Source organism: Electrona antarctica (assembly GCF_951216825.1).
Source record: "Electrona antarctica genome assembly, chromosome: 11".
Taxonomy (NCBI): Eukaryota; Metazoa; Chordata; class Actinopteri; order Myctophiformes; family Myctophidae; genus Electrona; species Electrona antarctica.
Window position 1 is genome coordinate 53,732,275 of NC_136792.1, and position 24,000 is coordinate 53,756,274.

Sequence of the window (24,000 nt, forward strand, 5' to 3'; positions counted from 1 at the left end):
AGGAAACTATTTGATCTATTTAGATTCTTAGCAAAGAAATGTATCTTAATTTTATGGAAGACATATGAGCTACCTTCAGAACATAATGTGGACGGCCCAAATAATGTCACTATTACCCCTGGAGAGGCTTAAATAAGAAACACAAAATTCGTAGAGGTATGGACCCCCTTTTTGGACTATATCGAAGAGCGCAATTGATTCTATGTAGGACGAAACCCACCATCCCTTTGCACACATGCATTCCACAACCCTGTACCACTTGGGAATTATTATTATTATTATATATTTTTTCCTTTTTCTTTCATTTTCTTTGTTCTTCATTGTTGTTCTTATATTGTATATTACTTTTTTTTAAGTAACTGTCTTGTATTGTAAGTCTGTGTTGTCTTTGTGTGTGTCTATGTAAATAAAAAGAGAAAATCCTCAAAATAAATGATGATAAAAAAAAGTAAATGCAAGGTGGTGGAGGTGGTACTGCTACTGGTACTGGTACTGGTGCTGTGCTCCAGAAGCACACAATGCCTTCCTTTGACAGTCTCTCCCAACTGCTGCTAATAACTACTGCTATCCATTTAAACCGAAAGTCTCCAGAATCTATTTGCACATAATTAATGCAACGAGCAAACAGGAGAGCGATATCGCTGTGGCAGCGTCGTGTCATCGTTAAGCACTCAAGCCCTGTTTCCCGACTTCATCGCATCATGTGTCTTGCGGTGAGAACACTTGCCAAAGCTCAACGCGCCGCGCACTTCAGATTGGCTATGTTCACTACTTTTGAAGGCTGTGAAAGTGGGTTTTTATAAATATTTAACCATTGAAAAGTATCCTGATTAATAATAACTAACCACATTGATCCATTGGAAAACACGTTCCAGGATACAATTAACCCAATTAGACCCGAGGACGATTCTACAAATGTCTTCTAAATCCTGTTTAGAAGACATGTTTCTATGTCAGTCGTTCTCAAACATTTTCATGTCAACAAGAGCCCCCAAAATATATGTATTTGGCCGTCTGGAAAAGATGTTGTTCCAGGCACCCCCCCAGAAGCAAAGATTTGAGTAAAAAAAAAAACGTTCTGAAAGAATATATATTCAAAGATTTGTGCCACATTTTCACGATTTTTCAAAAATAGCAGATCTACAAGCTTGTAGCGCGGCACCGAGTGCCGCGCTACAAGCTTGTAGATCTGCTATTTTTCAACAGCTAAAGTATAACATAATGCTTTAAACACCAAAAGGGGTTCCCATCCAGAATGGGTTATAAAACTTCACATCTCCACGGAGGAGAGTAACAACATGTGGGCGCAGTCGGTGTGCTGCTGCTCGTTTGTCCAAAAGTCAATTGGAGAATAATACATGGGCCATTCCAGAGAAAACAACCTCGTTTTGACGGACAAGCGGAATATTTACAGGGATTGTTATCGAGTAAGCGTTCATCAAATGATTTTGTGGAAAAGCCCCAGCGGCTAAAGCTCGAGTGAAGGGTATGGCGAGAAAGAATTCCCTCCGTCGGTTCCGACTCGTTTCCCTTTTTCTTCCATCACCTTTTTTTAATAATTTTCCACCTTATTTTTTCAACAACATTTGTTTGAAAGCTTACCCAAATGTACTGTAAAGTCTCGACATCTGTATCTGCACAGAAATACAAGTTTGCACTTCACATCACAAGTAGCATTGTGACATTTGGGGAATGAGTTCCAGCAGCTAAAAAGTGGATTGTCACTTAATCACTAAAATCAACTGGTCCTAATCACTGCCTGCAAGTTAACCCATTTTGGGTGCGAACCCCTTTTGGTGTTTTAAACATTATGTTATAATTTAGCTATTGAAAAATAGCAGATCTACAAGCTTGTAGGTCTGCTATTTTTGAAAAATTGTGAAAATGTTTATTTCAGAAAACTGGAGATTTTTTTAAAATGTTGAGGTCAGGCCTGAATGAGTTAATGACCTCATTTGCACCCAATGGATTTGGGAGCATAAGGAATGCTGAAACTTCTAGAAATAAAGAGACTGTAGGACTGTTGGTATGTCTAACCAACGTATGCACCCCATGTTGAACAGTTTAGTTTACGCTAAACCCGCCATTTGTATTATGTGTTTAATTCGCCGTTATGATGACGAAACCGGAAATCGGCCAGTGCTCTGGGCTGCAAGGGCTTCTGGGAAAATAAGTTCAATGCAAGTGAACGGTAGTTTCAACTGGACTCCAGCAGCCCTCACTGCTTGTTATTGTTTTCCGCAGCACGCACACGCACACACACACACACACACACACACACACACACACACACACACACACACACACACACACACACACACACACACACACACACACACACACACACACACACACACACACACACACACACACACACACAGTAACACCTGGAGAGTTTGACTCTGGCAGTCCAGGGTGGAAGTGAACAGGGAGAGAGACAGGCTACTGGGGAAGCAAGAGGAATATTTCCCAAGTCTTGCCATATTCCCTTTTTGGAGTACCTTCCCGAATATTGGATTCTATTTGGATTTAGAGACTCTTTCTATCTTGGATTACTTCCCTGGATATCGGATTAAGGACAGACTTTGTGAAGGAGTTAAAGGTGGCCAGAGGAGACTGGCCACACTCGGTGCATACAGACTGGTTTGGATTGATTTATTTTTGGGACATTTAAGTTTAGTTTTGGACAGTGCCAGGACACCCAAACTTTACACCCATCCCTTTTGAGGCAGTTTTATTTTATTTTGATTTCATTAAGTGAACGTTTTGTTATTAAACATTATTTTGTTTTGATTTAATAAATTACAGTTAAACTTATTTACTGATTTCCTTAGTTATTCTTATTCTGAACTGACCCACCACCTCCCTCATTTTTGCTATAATTGGTTCCTTAATTGTTATTGTTGCAACCGTTATAACACACACACACACACACACACACACACACACACACACACACACACACACACACACACACACACACACACACACACACACACACACACACACACACACACACACACACACACACACACACAATATTAAATTATTTTAAATACGTCAATGTGCTTTTTGAATGGGAAAACACTTCTGTGATCCATCAAGGATCGGCACTCCATAAGCAAAACCAGTCACTGTAAATGGAGTGACTTCATCTAGATGGCTGCTTCTCAAAAAGTCGGGTCCAGAACCCCCATGGAGTCCTTGAGGGCATTCCAGGGGGTCCCGCCGCAAAATGAGCAACAGGAACACAGAAATCTTTTCAAATGGGTGAAGGGGCTTAACCCATTTTGACCCGAGATCAGATTCTATAAATGTATTCTACATCCTGACAGTTTTCTGAAAAAGCTATGTTTCTATGTCAGTCGTTCTTCGATTTTTCAAAAATAGCAGACCTACAAGCTCATAGCGCGCCACCGAGTGGCGCGCTACGAGCTTGTAGATCTGCTATTTTTCAATAGCTAAAGCATAACATAATGCTAACACCAAAAGGGGTTCCCGCCCAAAATGGGTTAAGTTGTTGGGCAATGATTTCTTACTTGGGAAGGTTCCCGGAGAGGATCTTCCAGGCGTATTCCCTGAGGTACTTCTGGAAGATGGTGGTGAGGGCGATCATGGGCTCCCCGGTGCTCAGCTGGGAACACTGCACCATGCACTTCTTGTAGTAGACGAAGAGGTCGGCGCAGCTGGGCAGCACGGCGCCGCCCTCCTCCGTGCTGGCCTTCGGCGGGCCCTGCGCTCGGAAGTCGGCCACGAATCGGTCGATCAGCTCGCCCAGGTTTCTGGAGGAGGGGGGGCAGAGAGAGGCGAGAAGCAGACAGACAGATGCACACCAAGTTAGGGTCAGAGATTCAATCGCTTGCAAGAAGTTATGTTTACGACATCGTAACAAGCGTCAGGCCGACCACTACTCTGGTCCAGTGGTTCTCAGGCTTCGTACAACACCTACACAACAAATGTTGAGATACAAGTAAATACAACTTGAAGAGCATACAAGAATGGCGATTTGTTTTCACTGTTATCTCTATACCTAGTATGCATAGACGGTAAAGGAACTCTGGCCCAAATGACAGACCATATCATTCATTCATTCATTCATTCATTCATTCATTCATTCATTCATTCATTCATTGATAGATAGATAGATAGATAGATAGATAGATAGATAGATAGATAGATAGATAGATAGATAGATAGATAGATAGATAGATAGATAGATAGATAGACCATATCAAATGGGGGGTTGCAAAGTGTTGTGTTTCGTAGTCTCTTGAAACGTTTTCATTTAGTTTATGATTTGATCATTTAGTAATGGCCAGATTTTACACTTGCTGAAAACAGCCGATCTACAAGCTCACAACGCTGTAGATCTGCTATTTTCAGCATCCCAGCAAGCCAAATGACGTCATGATAACGTTATGATGACGTCCTCCGGTGACGTTCAGGACTAGGCCAGATGATCTTTACGTCATTTCCAGGACGTCTTCACCAGTTGAAATAATACAGCTTATTCTGGGCCAGCTCTGACTAGTTATGATATGACTTAAAGTTGATCTGGCCTCCATCGGACTCTCTCTGATTCATCCAGGGACGTCCGTCTTAGTGGGCAGAATTTATGTTGGTTGAAATCAGGTGATATTCTGGGGCCAGAATCTGACTAGTCTTGGTTTGACTTGATCTGGCCCCAATAGAGACGTCACTAAATTTGTCCAGGTCCTGACCGTGCTTGCTGGGATGCAACCAAGTGTAAAATGACTTACACTGGATCTCTTGTCCACTAGTCACATTTTAGTCTAGTTTTTATTTGTTGACAAAATTAACAGTATATTTTCCAGGGATGCAGTACTTAGTTTAGACAGTTTTTGGTTTAGACTAGTCATTGGTTAGACCAGTCATTAGTCCTACAACTACAACCCATCTCAAAACCCTCACCCTAAACCTAACCTCCCACGGGGCAGCACACCTAAACCTAACCTTAAAGGGGAATACCACTCATTTTCAACATTTTAGAGGTGTTGTGTGAAAATAATAAAAAGGTCCCCCCATTCTGGTAAAGAATGATAAAAAAGAACGATAAAAGATCATTAACATGGTGAATCACATCTTGATGATGTCATCAAGATGTTATTCACCATGTTAATGATTTTTTTCAGACCTCCAGTTCTAGGAAACACAGAATGGGGGGGACTTTTTTTAATTATTTCTACACAACAGCTCTAAGGTATATTAATGACATAGTAAAATGTTGAAAATGAGTGGAATGCCCCTTTAACCCATGTCTAACCAATGACTAGTCTAAACTAAACCCCCATAGTTTTAGTCACTATAGCTTAGTTTTCATGTAGTTTTCATTTAGTTTTCATCTGTGAAAAAAAGGTAGTCGTCGACGAACATTTTTCGTCATAGTTTTAGTCGACGAAAACAACACGGCTGTAACTCAACAGGTCAGTTGTTCATGTACCAACTAGGGGTGGGACGATATGGGTTCCTCACGATACGATATATATCGCGATATTAGGCCCTCGATAACGATAATATCACGATATTCGATATATTGCGATATTTGCGATATATCAATATATTGTATGAAATTTCATCAACGATATATCACGATATCTGCAAAATACTACAAAATACTTGGAACTGAAAAAATGCAGCATTTTGTATTCCCACAAAGCTGTTTGGAGACTTTGGACAAATCACCATCCAGTAATTCAGTACTTCTGGTTGCTGTGGAATCTGAGTGGGATTTGCTTTATTTTAGCTGTCATTTCCTCCTTTTCTAAACATGTTGTTCATCACTTCATTATGAACAACATTTCAAATTTCAAAAATAAAAAAAGAAAAAAAATGTTTTTTTTCCCTGATATCGATATTTTAATAATAAATATCGATTATTTATCGCGTATCGATATATATCGCCATATCGATATTTCAGCACACCCCTACTCAACAGGTCAGTTGTTCATGTATCAACCAGGCCTGAAATGCCGCTGAAATCTAGGAGCCACAGCCAAGGCTAAACAAGCAGGCCACTGTTCTCTATTCTGGTTCTGTTCCGTTGGGGACAAGCAGATCTGGCCCGGGTTCTTTTAACCCATTTTGACCTGAGCTCGATTCTACAAAATGTCTTCCTTCTAAATCCTGACAGTTTTCTGAAAAACCTTATGTTTCCATGTCAGTCGTTCTCAAACATTTTCATGTCAAGCACCCCCAAAAATACATGTATTTGGCCGCCGTCGACCCCCATCTGAAAATATGAAGTTCCAGGGACTCCCCCAGAAGCAAAGATTTGAGTTAAAAACGTTGGCTCTGAAAGAATATATATTCAAAAGATTTGCGCCACATTTTCACGGATTTAAACAAAAACATTAGATCTACAAGATCGTAGCGCGGCACTCGGTGCCGCGCTAGGAGCTTGTAGATCTGCTATTTGTTCAATAGCTAACATAACACGTAAAAGACCAAAAGGGGTTCCCGCCCAATATGGGTTAACCCATTTTGGGCGGGAACCCCTTTTGGTGTTAGCATTATGTTATGCTTTAGCTATTGAAAAATAGCAGATCTACAAGCTCATAGCGCGCCACGGAGTGGCGCGCTATGAGCTTGTAGGTCTGATATTTTTGAAAAATCGAAGAACGACTGACATAGAAACATAGCTTTTTCAGAAAACTGTCAAGATGTCGAAGACATCTTTAGAATCTGATCTCAGGTCAAAACGGGTTAAGGTCTTTGGTCTCTAAACGGACCGAGAAGCGGCCACTCTGCCGTTGCCCCTGGTCACGCAAACAACAGTCAACGCTCCAGTGATCCAAACAACACCCGAGGAGGCTCGGTGGAAAAGAGAGCAATGCAGTCCCCGAGCGGGTGCACCGTTTCTGGGTGAGACCACCGTGACGACCCGGGGTGGGGGGCGAAGACGAAGAGGAAAAGGAGTGTGTGTGTGTGTTAGGGCATTCACTTCTAGTCATTTTTACTAGTTGACTAGTTGCCTAGTTTACTAGTCGACTAGTTGTTTAACTACCTATTATGTAAAAAATTAAATAAATTAAAAAAATAAACTTTTTTTTTTTTTTTTATAAAATAAATGAAAAAAATGAACTTTTTTTTTTTTTTTAATAAATATTTGTACATTGAAAAATTGTGTACATGGTGACTATAACTATAACCTACCTGATCTTGTGGCCTACAAAATCGGGGAAAAAAATAAAAAAAATAAACTTTCATTTTTTCTTATCAACTAGTCAACTAGTACCAACAAGGTCGACTAGTGGATTTATTAGTCGACTAGTAAACTAGTAAACTAGTAAACTAGTCGACTAGTTGCTTAATGCCCTAGTGTGTGTGCGACGGACGGAGGAGGAGAGGGAAAGGAGAAAAGAGGAGAAAACGGAGGAGAAAGTTGACAGGACAAGACAGAGATCGGAGTAAACGAAAGCAGAGAAGGAGTTAAGAGGAATGAAACAAAACTAGTACAGACAGAAAGTGAAAGGGCACAACAAGAGTATTTGTGTGTGTGTGGGGGAGGGGGGGGGGGGGGTCGGTCGTAGATCTGCTGTGACGGCAATTTTTCTACCCCTCTTTCTCAGCGTCTGTGGTCATGCAGCTAATGGGAAACATTTATGCCTCAGTGGAGAGAGACAGAGGCGCGCGCACGGCGCGCGACACACACACACACACACACACACACACACACACACACACACACACACACACACACACACACACACACACACACACACACACACACACACACACACACACACACACACACACACACACACACACACACACACACACACACACACACACACACACGCACAGTAGGAACAAGAGATGGAAACACAGAAAAGGCCAATGAAGGAGAATGGAAGGGGGGGGGGGGGGGGGGGGGGTTTGGTGGAAAAAGGGCTCGCACGTGCCAGCTTTAAACACACAACCAACCTGCACTTAATTTGGGGTCTACCTCTACTTATCTCAATATACTGTGTGTGTGTGTGTGTGCGTGCGTGCGTGCGTGCGTGTGTGTGTGTGTGCGTTACTCACTTATCCTGGGATTCTATGTAGACATATAAGTGAGGTTCAAAGCACTTGGACACAATGCCGTGGAAAGGGTTGTCTGGAGCTTTAGGCTTCTTGGGCTGGGGAAATGGGAGGAAAACAGCAATTAATGAAACAACTGGTATTTATTAGTGGTTTTACTATATATATATTATTATATTTATTGCTCGTTCAGGTCACGTGCATATAGGTTGGCCAGTGCTATTGTTCAGAGGTCCACACATATGGTGCTATCATTTTGATCGGGCATAACTAGCCCGATAACAAAAAAGTCTTGGAAATCGCATGCCAGACGATATCAACTAATAAGGACGACCAACCTCTGGATTTTCCATACCAACAAGTTGTTAAAATCTACAGCAATCATTGTGCCAAAATGATCTCAAACTAAATCAAAGTCTACTGTACTGTACAGTATGTAATGGACCAGTTTATTGCTCTGGTGTCAACCAATGGGAATCGATGCTGCTATAGTGAGAAGTTAGGGTGTGAATAGGGATGGGTCCCGAACCTCGGGACCAAGCAGGTACCCATTACAATAATTACATTTCGGTGTGTGTGTTTGTGTGTGTGTGTGTGTGTGTGTGTGTGTGTGTGTGTGTGTGTGTGTGTGTGTGTGTGTGTGTGTGTGTGTGTGTGTGTGTGTGTGTGTGTTGCAGTGCTCCTCAGTCAGATAGGCTTTCTTTTGTTATGTCAAAATGTTCAACACACGGTTGATAAAGGATAATATGTTACTCTATTCTTAAATTGACTAAGGCAATAAATAGGGCTAAAACTTTTTGTTAAATAATAATTTGACCTATTATTTCTAATAAACATTTTAATAAGTTATTCTATACCATTTGGAACCGAAATAGGGAACTGTTTGGAACCGGAATCGATAAGCAGAACCGGAATCGGTACCGGTACCGGATTCACAAAAGCCCCAACGATACCCATCCCTAGGTATGAACCAATAGGAATCAACACTGGCAGTTAGATATTCCCAATCCGAGGCGGAACCAGTTCACGCGATGACATGTCATGTTAAAGGAGAATTCCATCACTCATTCTTGAGATAAGGGACAAAACCTTTTTCAAATCAGATTTTTTTTTTTTTTAAGAACCATTACAATGAAATGGATGTATTTGTAGACACAGGTCTCAACTACCAATCTTGAGAAGGAACAGGTTTTTCGCATAACATTTATTTCTAAAATGGGACATTTATGCACTTTATAACTGATTTATGTCAACTCCGTCAGACACACTAAAATCCCTTTTATTTTAATTTGATAATTTCAACAATACTATAAGGTCCTCAGTTATCTTATAATGGCTTTTAGTAGTCAAGTTAAGTAATACAATTAATTTAATATTGTTTTATTCCAATATCACACTATTATGAAATATCCCATTTCTCAAATCCTTCATTTTCAACCTTTACTTTCAATATTATAACATAAAAAACATGTTAAAAAAAATAAAAAGCATCATTAAGTAGTATTTCAGTTGGTGTTTCAATACATAAGCACAAAATATTTGACATCGAATCATCTATTTCTTTGGAAATTAACAAAAACATCATGTGACCAACGTCTGACGGAGTTGACGGACATCTGACGGAGTTGACAAGTTGAACTGATTTAGGTTCTAGACCACCTAGGATCTTGATTCTGGTAACTAATCCCACATTTTCAAGGATGAGGAATACAGTGGTACTATTTAGATTTGCCCTGTGACCATGGCAGCCATTTTTCAAAATGGCCGCCACCTGCTGTTACTTTACAATAACTCAAGTTCTACACCACCTAGTATCTTGATTCTGGTGACTAATCATACATTTTCAAGGATGTGGGATACATTGGTACTATTTAGATTTGTCCTGTGACCATGGTAGACATTTTTCAAAATGGCCGCCACCTGCTGTTACTTTACAATAACTCAAGTTCTACACCACCTAGGATCTTGATTCTGGTGACTAATACTACATTGTCAAGGATGAGGAATACAGTAGTACTATTTAGATTTATCCTGTGACAATGGCAGCCATTTTCAAAAATGGCGGACCTGCTATTATTTTACTAATTAGTCAGGGAATATTATCAGAATGTCAAATCTGGGAATACATTTCTTACCAAGAATTGTCTTGTTTGTAAAGGTGTCTACTAACATATCCCACATTGGTTTCTATTGAACCACCCTAGGGGAATTTTTGACAGCTGCTGAAAGTTGGGTACCATCAACAACCAATATAAGGCTAAATGTTCTAAATTTCATTATGCTTTAAGTAGCATGTGGCATGTCAAACGAGGGGGTTTTCATGATTCTGAATCCATTCCAAGCATTAGTTTTGCACGAAAAACACTCCTTGGGCTAAAAACGGCCATAGCCATCATCACAGATGTGATGAGGTCAGCACATTTGGGCAAGTGGCTATTGCCAAACTAGGGGTCAAACTCCTTGGGCTAAATTCGGCCATATCCACTTGCCCAAATGTGCCGAAATGTGCTGACCTAATCACATTTGTGATGACGGCTATGGCCGTTTTCAGCCCAATTAGTGTTTTTCGTGCATAGCTAATGCTTGGAATGCATTCAGAATCATGAAAACCCCCTAGTTTGACATGTCACATGCTATAAGCATAATGAACATTTTGCCTTATATTGGTTGTTGATGGTACCCCAACTTTCAGCAGCTGTCAAAAGCTCCCCTAGGGTTGTTGAATATAAAGCAATGTGGGAACACATTGGTGAAGAAAATTCTTGGTAAGGAATTTATTACCAGATTTTATTAATATCCCCATACTAAATAACTCATGTTCTAGACCACCTGACTTCACCAACAGAGACCCGGGTGACACCTAAACAACCAGTTTGGACAGCCCCACCAATTAGTGTTACGGAAAATAGCAAGATAGATGCGGCTCACAAGTTGCACGACTCCTCAACAAGCTGCCACCAGAGATAAGAGTTGAATTCCGCCGCACAATGCTCTGCGGCCCAGGAGCAACCAACACCCTGTTGGAGTTCTCGGAGTGGTTGAAGCACGAGTCCTAGCCATATAGCCTGTGCAAAGGCAAACACCTTGAAGTCCTGCTTGAGGTGAACAGTGAGCGAAAGACTCTGCCTCGACGGAAAACCTGAAGATCTGCCTTCAGAACTATCAGGCAGGATGTGCAGACACTGAAGGCATCAGTGTCGTTCTCTGTGTCCCCAGCATGTCAACCAAAGCAATGTTACCAAATCAAAGGAGCCTTCACCTCAAGTCACCTGGGGCTGGGTGAGCAATCGTATCTTGTATCTAGCCTCACAACTAAATACAGACACTTGGCCAGACTGCCGCTACAACGGTTTGAAAGGGTCAAACCCCTCATCCTGATTGGGGAAGACCACGCCACCTAATCACACCAACCGAACAATTGAGGTTGGGGCCTCCAGGTGGGCCAGCAGCCATCTGCACAAGGCTGGGCTGGACCCTGCAGGAAAGCAATCTCCAGCCAAGACAATGTAAGAGCCCCAGAACACAGAGCTCATGAGGACGGAGAAACACTGGCAGGAGGCCACCAAGATACAACGCCCAAGAGACCCAGAGTGTGCCACCGCTCGCAGTATCAACTGCTGCAGCAACGATGTCATGAAAGGCAAGTCTCTACCAAAAAACCCCTGAACCTAATCGGGGTGTCAAGAGACCAAAGCTTCTCCCCCACAGTTCCCTGCAGTGGCCAGTGAAGTCAAACTGTGCGTCTGTGCCTGAAAGGGACAAGTCAAAGGCCATAAAGCCCACCTCCTGTAATGTCCTGTCAGTAGCAACTCAACCTGCACCTGAAATAAGCCCTGACCCCTCCCAGAGAAAGTTCATCCTTGAAAATGTAATGATTAGTCGCCAGATCCAAGATCCTTGGTGGTCTAAAACTTGAGTTATTGGTAAAATAACAGCAGGTTGGTGGCCATTTTGAAGAACAATGGCTGCCATGGTCACAGGACAAATCTAAATAGTACCACTGTATTCCTCATCTTTTAAAATGTATGATTACATTGATTAGTCACCAGAATCAAGATCCTAGGTGGTCTATAACTTGAATTATTGGTAAAATAACAGCAGATTGGTGGCCATTTTGAAAAACAATGGCTGGCATGGTCACAGGACCAATCTAAATAGTACCACTGTATTCCTCATCTTTTAAAATGTATGATTAGTCACCAGAATCAAGATCCTAGGTGGTCTAAAACTTGAGTTATTGTAAAATAACAGCAGGTGGCGGCCATTTTGAAAAATGGCTGCCATGGTCATAGGGAAAATCTAAATTGTACCACTGTATCCCTCATCCTTGAAAATGTAATATTAGTCACCAGAATCAAGATCCTAGGTGGTGTAGAACTTGAGTTATTGTAAAATAACATCAGGTGGCGGCCATTTTGGAAGATGGCTGCCATGGTCACCACGAGACAAATCTGTGATGGCCCTATAGCCAAAAATGTTCCTTAAGGCATGCTCTAACTGTCTGCCAAATTAGAATACTTCCCATTATTCAAAAACTATAATTTTATTGTTTTGGGAACACTTTTGTCAACTCCGTCAGATACATGTCAACTCCGTCAGACACAAAACCTGATGGAGTTGACGTCTGACGGAGTTGACAAAATGGCATTTGTTTTCATCTTAACCCTCTGTAGTACAATTTATCCATTTCGTTTTTTCTTCAGTTGTTAGCTAAACCTAACCCTAAACTAAAATACTAAACATTATTTTGGAATTCTTAACAAAGATTATAATAATGTCCTGACGGAGTTGACATGTAAAAGCTGTGACCACATTGATATCAACATTGTTTGTTTAAAATATCAAACAATTGAATGCTTGTCAGACCAGGTGCTCCACTGTTGCAACAAATATAAACAGGACTTGGAAAAGGAGTCTTCAGGCTAAATCTGTCGACAATATTTTCTGATTAATTTAAGACTTTTAAAAAACCTGACGGAGTTGACGGAGACGTGGGACACACATTTGATATGAGATATTTAATTTAAAATATAAATTAAAATTAACTGTGTCTATTGTTTGCTATGTTGTTGACAATCTACTTTCATTTAGTATGTATATTTATGTGATTGTGACAGTATTAGACACTTTTTTGGCAGTTTGAAATTGTGACAACTTGCTGGGGACAGGCTAAATACAGGCCTTTTTGGGTACAGTGCCTGCTTTTAACAAATTTAGATGGCATATGAAAAAATATATAATGAAATGAATGGCATAAGAATACACAACTGTATTACATTTAACTTTGCAAGTGCTTTTATTTTTATGAATTAATTTATTTTTAACATAAATAAGGCTCTTATGTGTGGGACATGTTTTTTCCACTTTTGTCCCTCATCTCAAGAATGAGTGCCATACTAAAAGGCTTTCTTACCTTTCTTTGTAGTTGTTACGTCCCCACCAAAGAGGTCCAGGTGTTATTTTGTGCAAAAGCTCCTTATTGGCTATTTCCCCTACCATAAGCCCTAAATTAATTGCATTGAATTGAATGAGGCTATGGGGTGTTGTGCTAATTTGCTTATTTCCATCGCTCAAAATTATTATTTATTTGTATATATCCTCTCTTCATAATGTAAATAATATCCCAAGCGGCACACTTTACTACTTATTTCGATGGAAATAAGCGAATTAGCACAACACCCCATAGCCCCATTCAATGCAATGCAATTCATTGAGGGCTTATGGTAGGGGAAATAGCCAATAAGGAGTTTTTGCACAAAAAAAACACCTGGACCTCTTTGGTGAGGAGTCGGACGTAACGACTACAAAGAAAGGTAAGAAAGCCTTTTAGTATGGAATTCTCCTTTAAGAGGAAGCAGGATCTAAAAAAAGCCACTTTATGGTTCAAAGGTCAGATTAGGTCACATGACTCACCCTGTCCAGATCCTCGTCCTTCTCAGAGCCGGCGTCCTCTCCTGGGTCCTCTTCCTGCAGGAAGGGGTTGGTGGGCGCCAGAGGGCTCTCCGGCCTCTTCTGATGAACAATTAAATAATCCTTAGTCTTGGAACCGCGAGTTATTTCAAAGTGTCTTCCATTAAAAAGGGTATCTTTGAAAAACAAAGAAAAGGTCCTGCACTCTGTCAGACACTTGCCAAAAATGTTGCTCTTTATTAGGTCGATGTTTCGGTCGATTAGACCTTCATCAGGGCAGACAATAGGCCTATCTCACAGAATTTCCCCGCCCCCTTAATACGCCCCCTTTCGGAGTTAGTGGTGATAGCGTGACGTCACTCCATAGACGCTACATGTTAACAGAGGTAATTTAAGTCTACAACTTTTGTTTTCTCAAGGTAAGGTTTGTTCTATCTGTTCGAGCTGATTTACCATCTTGTTTGCTTCATAATAATATTGGTCACATTTTTACATTAGAAAATGTACTTAGATTCTCCAGAGAAAAAAACGTGTAAATGCTAATGTTAAATGACACCACTATCTACCGGAAGTGGGCGTGGAAAGCGGGCTGTGAGATAGGCCCATTGTCTGTCCTGATGAAGGTCTAATCGACCACTCTATTGCTCTAATATTAACCCATTCTGACCTGAGATCAGATTCTAAAAAGGTCTTCTACATCCTGACAGTTTTCTGAAAAAGCTATGTTTCTATGTCAGTCGTTCTTCGATTTTTCAAAAAAAGCAGACCTACAAGCTCGTAGCGCGCCACTCGGTGCCGCACTATGAGCTTGTAGATCTGCTATTTTTCAATAGCTAAAGCATAACATAATGCTAACACCAAAAGGGGTTCCCGCGAATATGATATGCTCTATTGCCCTACGCACCTGTCACTAGCCTTCTGAGGTATGCATCAGCCTTTTGCTAAAAAGTGTCTTCCGTGACATTGCTCTCTCTCTGTCGAACTGTGGTTGCACTACTTTCTACTGCCCTGTATACGTTCATTCATGGGCAACATTTCTCCGGAGGCTCTGATGGAGTTGTGCATCTAATTAAAACAAAGCAATCAAACAAATCAATGACGAACGCCTGCCTACATGTGTGGATCATCAGACATCAGCTTTTTATTATCACTATTCTCCATGGTGACACTTCAGTTCTTTAGATTTCAAATTTTTACCTGAGATCAGATTCTAAAAATGTCTTCTACATCCTGACAGTTTTCTGTCGTTCGATTTTTCAAAAATAGCAGACCTACAAGCTCGTAGCGCGCCACTCGGTGGTGCGCTATGAGCTTGTAGATCTGCTATTTTTCAATAGCTAAAGCATAACATAATGCTAACACCAAAAGGGGTTCCCGCCCAAAATGGGTTAAAGCAGAAAACAGCATGTATGCACTTTAAGCGCGTATGTGTGTGCGCATGCGTGCGTGCGTGTCTTACTCCAGGTACGTCTGGGGTCAGGGTGCGTCCTGAGAAACGCTTGGCCAGCAGGCCTTCAAAGTTTGTGGTCCTCTGGATGGCAAACAGAAGCAGCTTCACCTCGATCTCCTTAGCCCGTGTCCGCATGACTTTGGCTAGCTCCACCCTAAGGAGTACACACACGCGCACACGCACACACCAGGGTTAAGACAGTGACACCAGAATAGAAAGTCTTGCCATGATACTTTCTATTTTTATTTTATAATATTTTTACCTGACAAAAATGCTCCAATTGTTTGTTGATAATGCAGGTAAAATGTACATATGAAACAGCCACAGGAAAAAAAAAGTCTAATCTTTTCTTAACCGCTGTTTCAACTACATGCATAGTACAGAGTCAGAGGCCTGTCACTGAGCAAAATCAGACAGACCAGTTCTTATCAAATGCTGAGACGTACAAAGCATTCTCCATGAGCCCAGACCAGAATGTTCACTAGTGAGGGACATTCAAGGTGGCAAATGCTATCATGTTTTTTTTAAAAGGTCTATATCCCTAGATAATATTTCAACATGATAGCAGTTCCTAAGTGGTAGCTTAGTTGCAGTTATCAGCCTTCAAAGACACCAACCATAGATTCACAGAATGAAAAATCGCCTAACTGTCTTTTGAATAAAACACGTCATACAGAGGGGAAAATGAAGAATTATCTGTCTTTCACTCAATTTAATCAATGAACATCATCATAACCATCACTGTCATATCAATATCAATTATTCAGTATTCATCATCTTCATCATTATCATCACATAATCAGTTTAATGTCATCTTCCTCCTCTTCCTTCTGATTGCTACAGGTTTGTAGCTTGCACATTTCTGTGCAAGGCAGGAGCAGTCTGAAAACTTGCAGGCCATAAGTTCCAGCACAGCCATTTGTGCTGGTGGCCCCCACATCCAGTCTAAAATCAGCATAGCTATAAGAATAAGAGATGTCATATCAGTTAAGAGCCCAAATGACTATGAATTTCAGATTGCTGGGCATGGGGGGGTCAGATCAACATATGGAATAAATTCTGTACTGGCCATATATGGAGTGCCTTAATTTTCAGGCCTGTTGAGAACTCTAGTTTTTGCCGGCTGCTGGGCAATAACTTTGCGGCAGGCCCGTCTAGAGTTTGAATGGACACTTGGACAGGTATCGGTCAAAAGGGAGACATCGAAGAGGAAGGACGGGTAGGGAAGGATCAACATATGGAATGTCAGAACAGGTCAGCTCCAGTTTTGAAGCTCCATATATGCAGATCTAGGTGATGATCCAGTCTTATCCATGTATGGCTATCCAGGGTTTGATGAGGTCAGTGTCCTGATCATTATGGAGACGGCTATAGACAAATTCAGAAACGGGTCTCATGGTCGCAGCTTACGTATTTCCTGTAGGCGGACTCGAGTTTAAACCCTCACCAGGCGCACCTCTTCTACTACAGTGAACGGCAGAGTGACTGGTGTTAGTCTGCCTCAAACGTTACTCTTTTACCTGCTTTTTACTAACACTATCATTACAAAGATGCCCAGAACATCGGGATGAACCTGTTTAGTTTATGGCTGTTCCAACAGTAGTGACAACATTCCAAAAAAAAAAAAAAAAACGGAATGTCAAAATATCCACCGCGGGGTCTGAGACCAGAGCCATTGAGTAATGGTTGAGACGAAGCTGTGAAAGGTCCTGAAAGTTACATAACGTCAGTCTTTCCCAATATTGACCCAATCTTTCTGTTTTATGAACACATGGCTGCCGTACTTTATACCTCATACTTTAAATGCTTAGTATGAGGTATAAAGTACAGCAGCCATGTGTTCATAAAACAGAAAGCTTGGGTATTGGGTAAGACTGACGTTATGTATCTTTCAGGACCTTTCACTGCTTCGTCTCAACCATTACTCAATGGCTCTGGTCTCAGACCCCGCGGTTGATATTTTGACATTCCGTTTTTTGGTTTTTTTTGGAATGTTGCCACTACTGTTGCACCAGCCATAAACTAAACAGGTTCATCTCGATGTTCTGCATCTTTGTAATGTTAGTGTTAGTAAAAAGCAGGTAAAAGAGTAACGTTTGACTCGAGGCAGACTAACATCAGTCACTCTACCATTCACTGTAATTTATACATTTATATAATAGAAGAGGTGCGCCTGGTGAGGGTTTAAACCCCACAGCTATGTCGAGTCCGCCTACAGGAAATACGTAAGCTGCGTCCATGAGACCCGTTTCTGAATTCGTCTATATATGGATCGTGTCATAAGGCGTGATGGACTGATGGCCATACATGGTGACGTGATGTGTCACTAGGCGTGAGGGACTGACGGCCATATATAATGGTGTGATGTCAACTGGTCATTTTAATAAGTAGTGGCTGCTAAGCCCTCAGGGACATCTTGCTAGGAACCCCAAGAGGGTGACAGGTCATCTGTTGACATGGTGTCCACGACCGGGACATCCTCAGCTTCAGTTGTGCGCATGAAGACTTGAAGACGCGGGCGGCTGTGGCTCAGGAGGTAGAGCAGGTCGTCCAATGATCCCTGGGTCGGCGGTTCGAATCCCAGCTCCTCCTGTCCACATGCCAAAGTGGGCAAGACACTGAACCCTACATTGCCTCCAATGAGTTGGTCGGTGTGAGCTCCCCACCATTGGTGTGTGAATGTGGGAAGTGAGGACGCTGTCATCAACTGTTCGCCGCTCCCAATGTATGTATGAATGAATTAACCATTGTAAAGCACTTTGAGCACTTGGAAAAGCACTATAAAATGCAATTAATTATTATTATTATTGAAAGTAGCCAAACCAAGGCTTGCCCCAGGATTAAATTCATCAAGGTTACATTTAACTTAATTATGACAAGACATTATTGTATGGACATCAAAACAGACTTTAGACTGTAAGATCCTTCTCAATAAATGTAAAGCAAAACATAATAGCTATTTATGGGTTTCAGACTAATTATTTCATAATTTATGCAAATATGCTAAATGACAAAAGGTTGAATAATTTAGTCATGGCAAGATACGAATTTCAGGACATGTATAGACTCAGAGTCTAAGAGAGACTAAGATAATCATTGACTAAATGTGAAAAATTTAGAAATGTCCTTATTTCGACTTTTGCAAATTATGCAAATTAAAAAGGTGGCATGATTGCACCATGGTAACAGATTAATTTCTATACATCACAAACATAGACTCACCTTTCTAAGTTAAGTAAAGCAAAGTTATAGTAATTTCTTGTGTTGGGGAATATTTAGCCAATTATGCTAATTTATTACTATAGGCCTACATGTTTATATACTTTTATAACATACTTTTATATGTCATAGCATTTGTGTGTGTGTATAATTATAAGTGTGAATAAACTTAATTGTAACATATAACATCTACAGTAAACTGCACAAAATCCTACTCTGCATATAATGGGAGTTAATGGGGAAACAATGATTGTCCCAAAAAAGTATTAAAGCTACTCATTTGAAAATGCTATCATGTCTCAAAGTACTTATATGGACCCAACGAACAAAATGGTAGCAAATAGATTTTGCCACCAAAAATGTCCCTCACTTCTGGTCTGGCGTGCGTGTGTGTGTGTTTTTTTTCTTTTTTGCAAGTTTTTTTCTGTAAACATTTTTTTGTAAGTTTTATTTTTAAAGTTAAGTTTTGTGTGTGTGTGTGTGTGTGTGTGTGTGTGTGATACAGCTGCGCCCTCTGGTGGCGGGCCGGTGGTGTTACAGTGTGACACACAGACACACAGACAGACAGACAGACAGACAGACAGACAGTTTAGGCCAGCTTCTATAGTTAGTGCTCACTGCGTTCGCAATCACTGCGTTCGCAATGAGCACATACACCAGGGTTCCCCAATTAATTTTATTTTGACTAGGGTACCAGGCTGGGGGCCGAGTCCGCACGCACGAGGTCGAGGTCCCATTTGAAAAGGATGCCCAGTTTGACATGCATAGGCTACAAGGGGGCGCTCCGCGGGCCGCAAATGGCCCGCGGGCCGCCTATTGGGGAACCCTGGCATACACCCTCTACATAGGCGTGTTTGTAGTGGAATGCACCTGGTGATGTGGCAGAACTCCACAGCGATGCGCTCCGTCATGCTCCACTCCTCAGGGAACATGCGCCCGTACTTCTCCTCGTAGTCCACCAGCTGCCGTTTGATCCAGGCGTAGCGCCGGTCGATCTTGTCCAGCCACGCCACCTAGAGGCAACACAGTGTACACACACCAGTCACCGTGAAGCAGGGCTGCAAACTGTCGATTACCATTTCAATTTATCCGATAATTGAGAAGCACTTCTTTTTATAGTGTTCTTATTTTTTATAGATTTTTTTTTAAATAATTGAATAAATCTATTAGTCTGAGAAACAACTTCAGGCCTGTTTTACAGTATACTTCATCTTATCATAATGCATAGGTGTCATGCAAAGATAGCCTACAAGCTCACAGTGCGAGTGCATCGATATTAACCACTTAGGCCTGACGTCGAGAAAAAAAAAAAAAAACGTTCGCTCTGAAAGAATATATATTCAAAGATTTGTGCCGCATTTTTACGATTTTTCAAAAATAGCAGACCTACAAGCTCGTAGCGCGCCACTCGGTGGCGCGCTATGAGCTTGTAGATCTGCTATTTTTCAATAGCTAAAGTATAACATAATGTTTAGTTAAAACACCAAAAGGGGTTCCCGTCCAGAATGGGTTGAACCCAATATTCCATACTTCATGCCCTCCCTTTAATCCCCCTAAACCAAATCTCTCTTTTCCCCCGTGACGTTTCGTGAGCTTGTAAATCTGCTAATATAATAATAATGAACAGGGACGTTAGGGTTCATGTGGTTACTAATCGACTGCCAATGATTTTCTCCATTGGGCAGCCGTTCCAGCCCTGCCAGTCCGTTCCACACTCACGTCCTGGTTCTCCTGGAACAGCACCGCGTTATTACGTATCCCACCAACGTTCTAGGAAAGCCCTGCTGTGATTGGCCAGTAGTCGTCGTGATTGACAGTTCTCGTTTTTGATACCAGTCATTAGTCTTACAACTACAACCTATCTCAAACCCTCACCCTAAACCTAACCTCCCACAGGGCAGCACACCTAAACCTTAACCCATGTCTAACCAATGACTAGTCTAAACTAAGTATGCACCCCCCTAAACCTAACCCGAACGGCCTAACCTCAGTAAAACTATGCCTTCCCGGGAGCCAATCAGACACATGGTGAGGCGGGTCTACCCTAGAACGTTGGTGGGATTCATAATCACGCAACAGCACCAGGTACTCACGTCCTGGTTCTCCTGGAACAGCACCAGGTACTCCGAGAGGTGCTGCCTGATGAACTTCTTCATGATCTCCTGTTTGATGCGCGTGTCCAACACGTTGGCCACCAGGCAGGCGTCTCTCAGGACGTTACTGGGACCGCCGGCCCTCTGTGGGTGGGGGGGAGGGCAACAGGTTGTGCTGGTTAAATACTGTAGCACAGGGGTACTCAACGTTTTTGGCCGGGGACCCCCGGAGATGCTTTGGCAGTGTCTCGGGGACCCCCGCCCCGACCCCCAATATAAATTGACTGCTACAATAACCTTAATAATAGAGACAATACACCATGAATAAATACTGAAACCAGATAATTAGGGAAGGTGTATATGTGTACTATAAGTAAACTCTTCATTTCCATTTTCCAGCCATTCAGTTGCAAACCCCCCCCCCCCCCCCCTTTCTTTTTTTTTAATATATATAATTTGGGGACCCCCAAAATAATGTGGCGACCCCCAGAGGGGTCGCGACCCACGGGTTGAGAACCCCTGCTGTAGCATATGGGTTAAAGTAGGTGTGTCCCCATACTGTATCACAGGGATGGGCAAAACAAGCTCAAAACGTGTCGCAGTGAGACGCGTTTTGAGCTTGTAGATCTGCTATTTTTGCTATAGTCGAATTGAAATCTTGAATAATTTAATATAATATATATAATATAATGGCAGGTAAATAAAATGTTGGTGCATGTGGAGTTTGCTATCGAGTTGCCCAAATTGCAAGTGTACGTTTGAGTGAGGAGTCTGCTACTAGTAACAACACGAGATAAAATATGTAATTTTCTTTTTTTTAATTATTATTAATATTGTTTTCCGGTATCGGTATTCGGTATCGGCTAACACAGAAATTGTGGCACCGGGATCGGATTGGGAAGAAAAAAAGGGATTGACATTTTCTTCATTTCTTTTTAGGTTTTCTGAGCTCAATTGGACCCAAACAAAACCTGAACTTTTAACATTCAGTAGATTTTCTGTGGTCTGGGGTTTTCTGGCTCAAACAAGTGCTCTGATTTTCCTGCTGTTTGTGATGTCACAGCCTGCAAATCCCATATTATGTCAATGGGATTTGCCAGTTTTCATTGCAGCTCAAAAGCATTCCAACCCCCAGAGAAAACTCCAGATCACAGAAAATCCACTGAATGTTCAAAAGTTCAGGTTTTTTGGGTGTATTTGAGGTCATAAAACCTAAAATAAAGACATACATTTTCACAATTAATTAAATGAGGTTTCTACAGTGGTTAGACAGTGTCTACAATGGCAGACATACTTGTAGAAGTGCATTTGTTGTTCAAACACACCAACAAACATCTCAAAAGTCTCAAAACGTGAATGAAATCACACAGTTGCCTGATTTTTTTGTGGGTTTTTTTCTTCAAAAGGGCACATTGCTGTCCAGAGGACCAGGGCAGGTGGTGCTCTAGCACCCCCTAGTGTCTATCTGTGCACGCCAACTGTATACAGTAGTTACCTTAGAGCCCTGGGCTGGGAAGGACTCTTCGAAGTCAGCTAGGATCTGAGTTCCCAACTCACTCTGTGCTGCTTTCACTCTACACAGAAAGAACAGAGAGAACACATGACTGACCTGACCTTTTTACAAGTAAGACGCGCGAACGCGGGAAGCGAACGCAGCTCGTAAATTGCAATAACAACAATTAGAATAAATTACGTACTTTAAGGTTTTTTTTAAGTTCCCTTTTTTTTTTTTTTTTAGATTTTTTTTAAGTTAAGTTTTTTTTAAGTTAAGTTTTTTTTTAAGTTTTTTCTTTTTAAGTGTTTTTCTTTTTAAGTTAAGTTTTTTTAAGTTAAGTTTTTTTTTATTATTAAGTTACGTTTTTTTTTTAAGTTTTTTTTTTAAGTTAAGTTTTTTTTTATTAAGTTAAGTTGTTTGTGTGTGTGTGTGTGCGTGCATGTGTGTGTTTTTGTGTGTGATACAGCTGCGCCCTCTGGTGGTGGGCGGGTGGTGTTACAGCGTGACACACACACAGACACACAGACAGACAGACAGACATGATCTGCTGGGTCTCATAGTAAATGCTCACTGCGTTCGCAATCACTGCGTTCGCAACCAGCTGCTTCGTAGAAGCGGCAGGTTAGTGTTTATCTGGGAAACTTGCGACCGGTAGACGGGACACCGCTAGTCTTTCTGCTGAGTGTTGCCAAGTCTACATATTTCCAGCCTAACGTGGATTCATTCACAGTTGGTTTGGTTTTTGGAGGCTGCTTAGCTTATTTCTGTCACGACAGTTGCCACCACTGGCAACAACCCATAACATCCCATCGTCTGCACGGCATGGCTAGTCGAGCAGTTCTGATTGGCTGCCTCGTCTCCAGCCATGTTGCCTCAGAATTCATTAGGGTCACTAATTTGAGCATAACAGCGTTATGCCACTAAAAAGTGACATAACGTCAGCAGCAGGCCCACAGATAATAATAATGCAGCTGGTAATAAATTGATTTAATCAATTTGGGCTTGTTTTTTTCCACGATTTTGCAACCCATTTTTTCACACAGTGTCAATTATCTAATCCTAATGTAATCCTGGGCACTACACTTTCTCTGCCAACCTGGGGCCGGACGTAGCGTGTGGAAGGAACACGTTATTCTGACCAGTTCCTTTCCCCTCCATCAGGTGCCCCGGCTGACCAGGGGGAGGTAGTCTAGAGACCAGGATTACTGCATGTTTTTTGTGAGGGTACCTACCCTAGGGGACACGGGGAGAACATGCAAACTCCACACAGAAAGGCCCTTTCACCAACGCCGCCTCGGGTATGGGCACTGATGACGCGGAGGAGAGAACACGCCCCCAGCGTCCCCAGCGGGAATCGAACCCAGGACCTTCAAGCTGTGAGGCGACAGCACTACCGACTGTGCCACCGTGCCCCCCTGACTGACCTTCACTGACACATTCCGTTGTAGGTTGTCTCAGACCAGTATCTGAATTGACCAGATCTCAAAACTAGCAGCAAAAACAAATCTCACGACTGATGATTTCAGTTAGGCCAGTTGAGGTTACAGCGCTACGGACTGCACCCACTGTTCCTCTTTATTTCTGTCTTTTAATAAGTCATGGTCTCCAGTTCCCACTTGATGTCACGTGGGAGTTCAGACTGATCCAGACCATAATGCATAACCGATAGCTTGCATAACGTCTTCAGGCTAGGACTTAAATCTAACATGTATAGATCAGTGAGTGTGTCTTCTTTGTGATATAGTATCTCCCACCATGCAACAGCACATCCCCTTCATCCTACAGGGGCT

General features: G+C 41.8%; 1 protein-coding gene across 1 annotated transcript in view; it reads right to left on the minus strand.

The window, feature by feature from the left end:
- Positions 1 to 24,000, minus strand: part of vps53 (VPS53 subunit of GARP complex) — a 74,154-nt gene that overhangs the window by 22,060 nt on the left and 28,094 nt on the right. Inside the window, exons 8-14 of the mRNA XM_079514690.1 lie at positions 22,211 to 22,289; positions 20,716 to 20,859; positions 19,493 to 19,635; positions 15,413 to 15,557; positions 13,957 to 14,055; positions 8,047 to 8,141; positions 3,540 to 3,782 (exon numbers count right to left, since the gene is read on the minus strand). Coding sequence (XP_079370816.1) covers positions 3,540 to 3,782; positions 8,047 to 8,141; positions 13,957 to 14,055; positions 15,413 to 15,557; positions 19,493 to 19,635; positions 20,716 to 20,859; positions 22,211 to 22,289 — 948 coding nt within the window. The remainder of the gene's footprint in view (positions 1 to 3,539; positions 3,783 to 8,046; positions 8,142 to 13,956; positions 14,056 to 15,412; positions 15,558 to 19,492; positions 19,636 to 20,715; positions 20,860 to 22,210; positions 22,290 to 24,000) is intronic.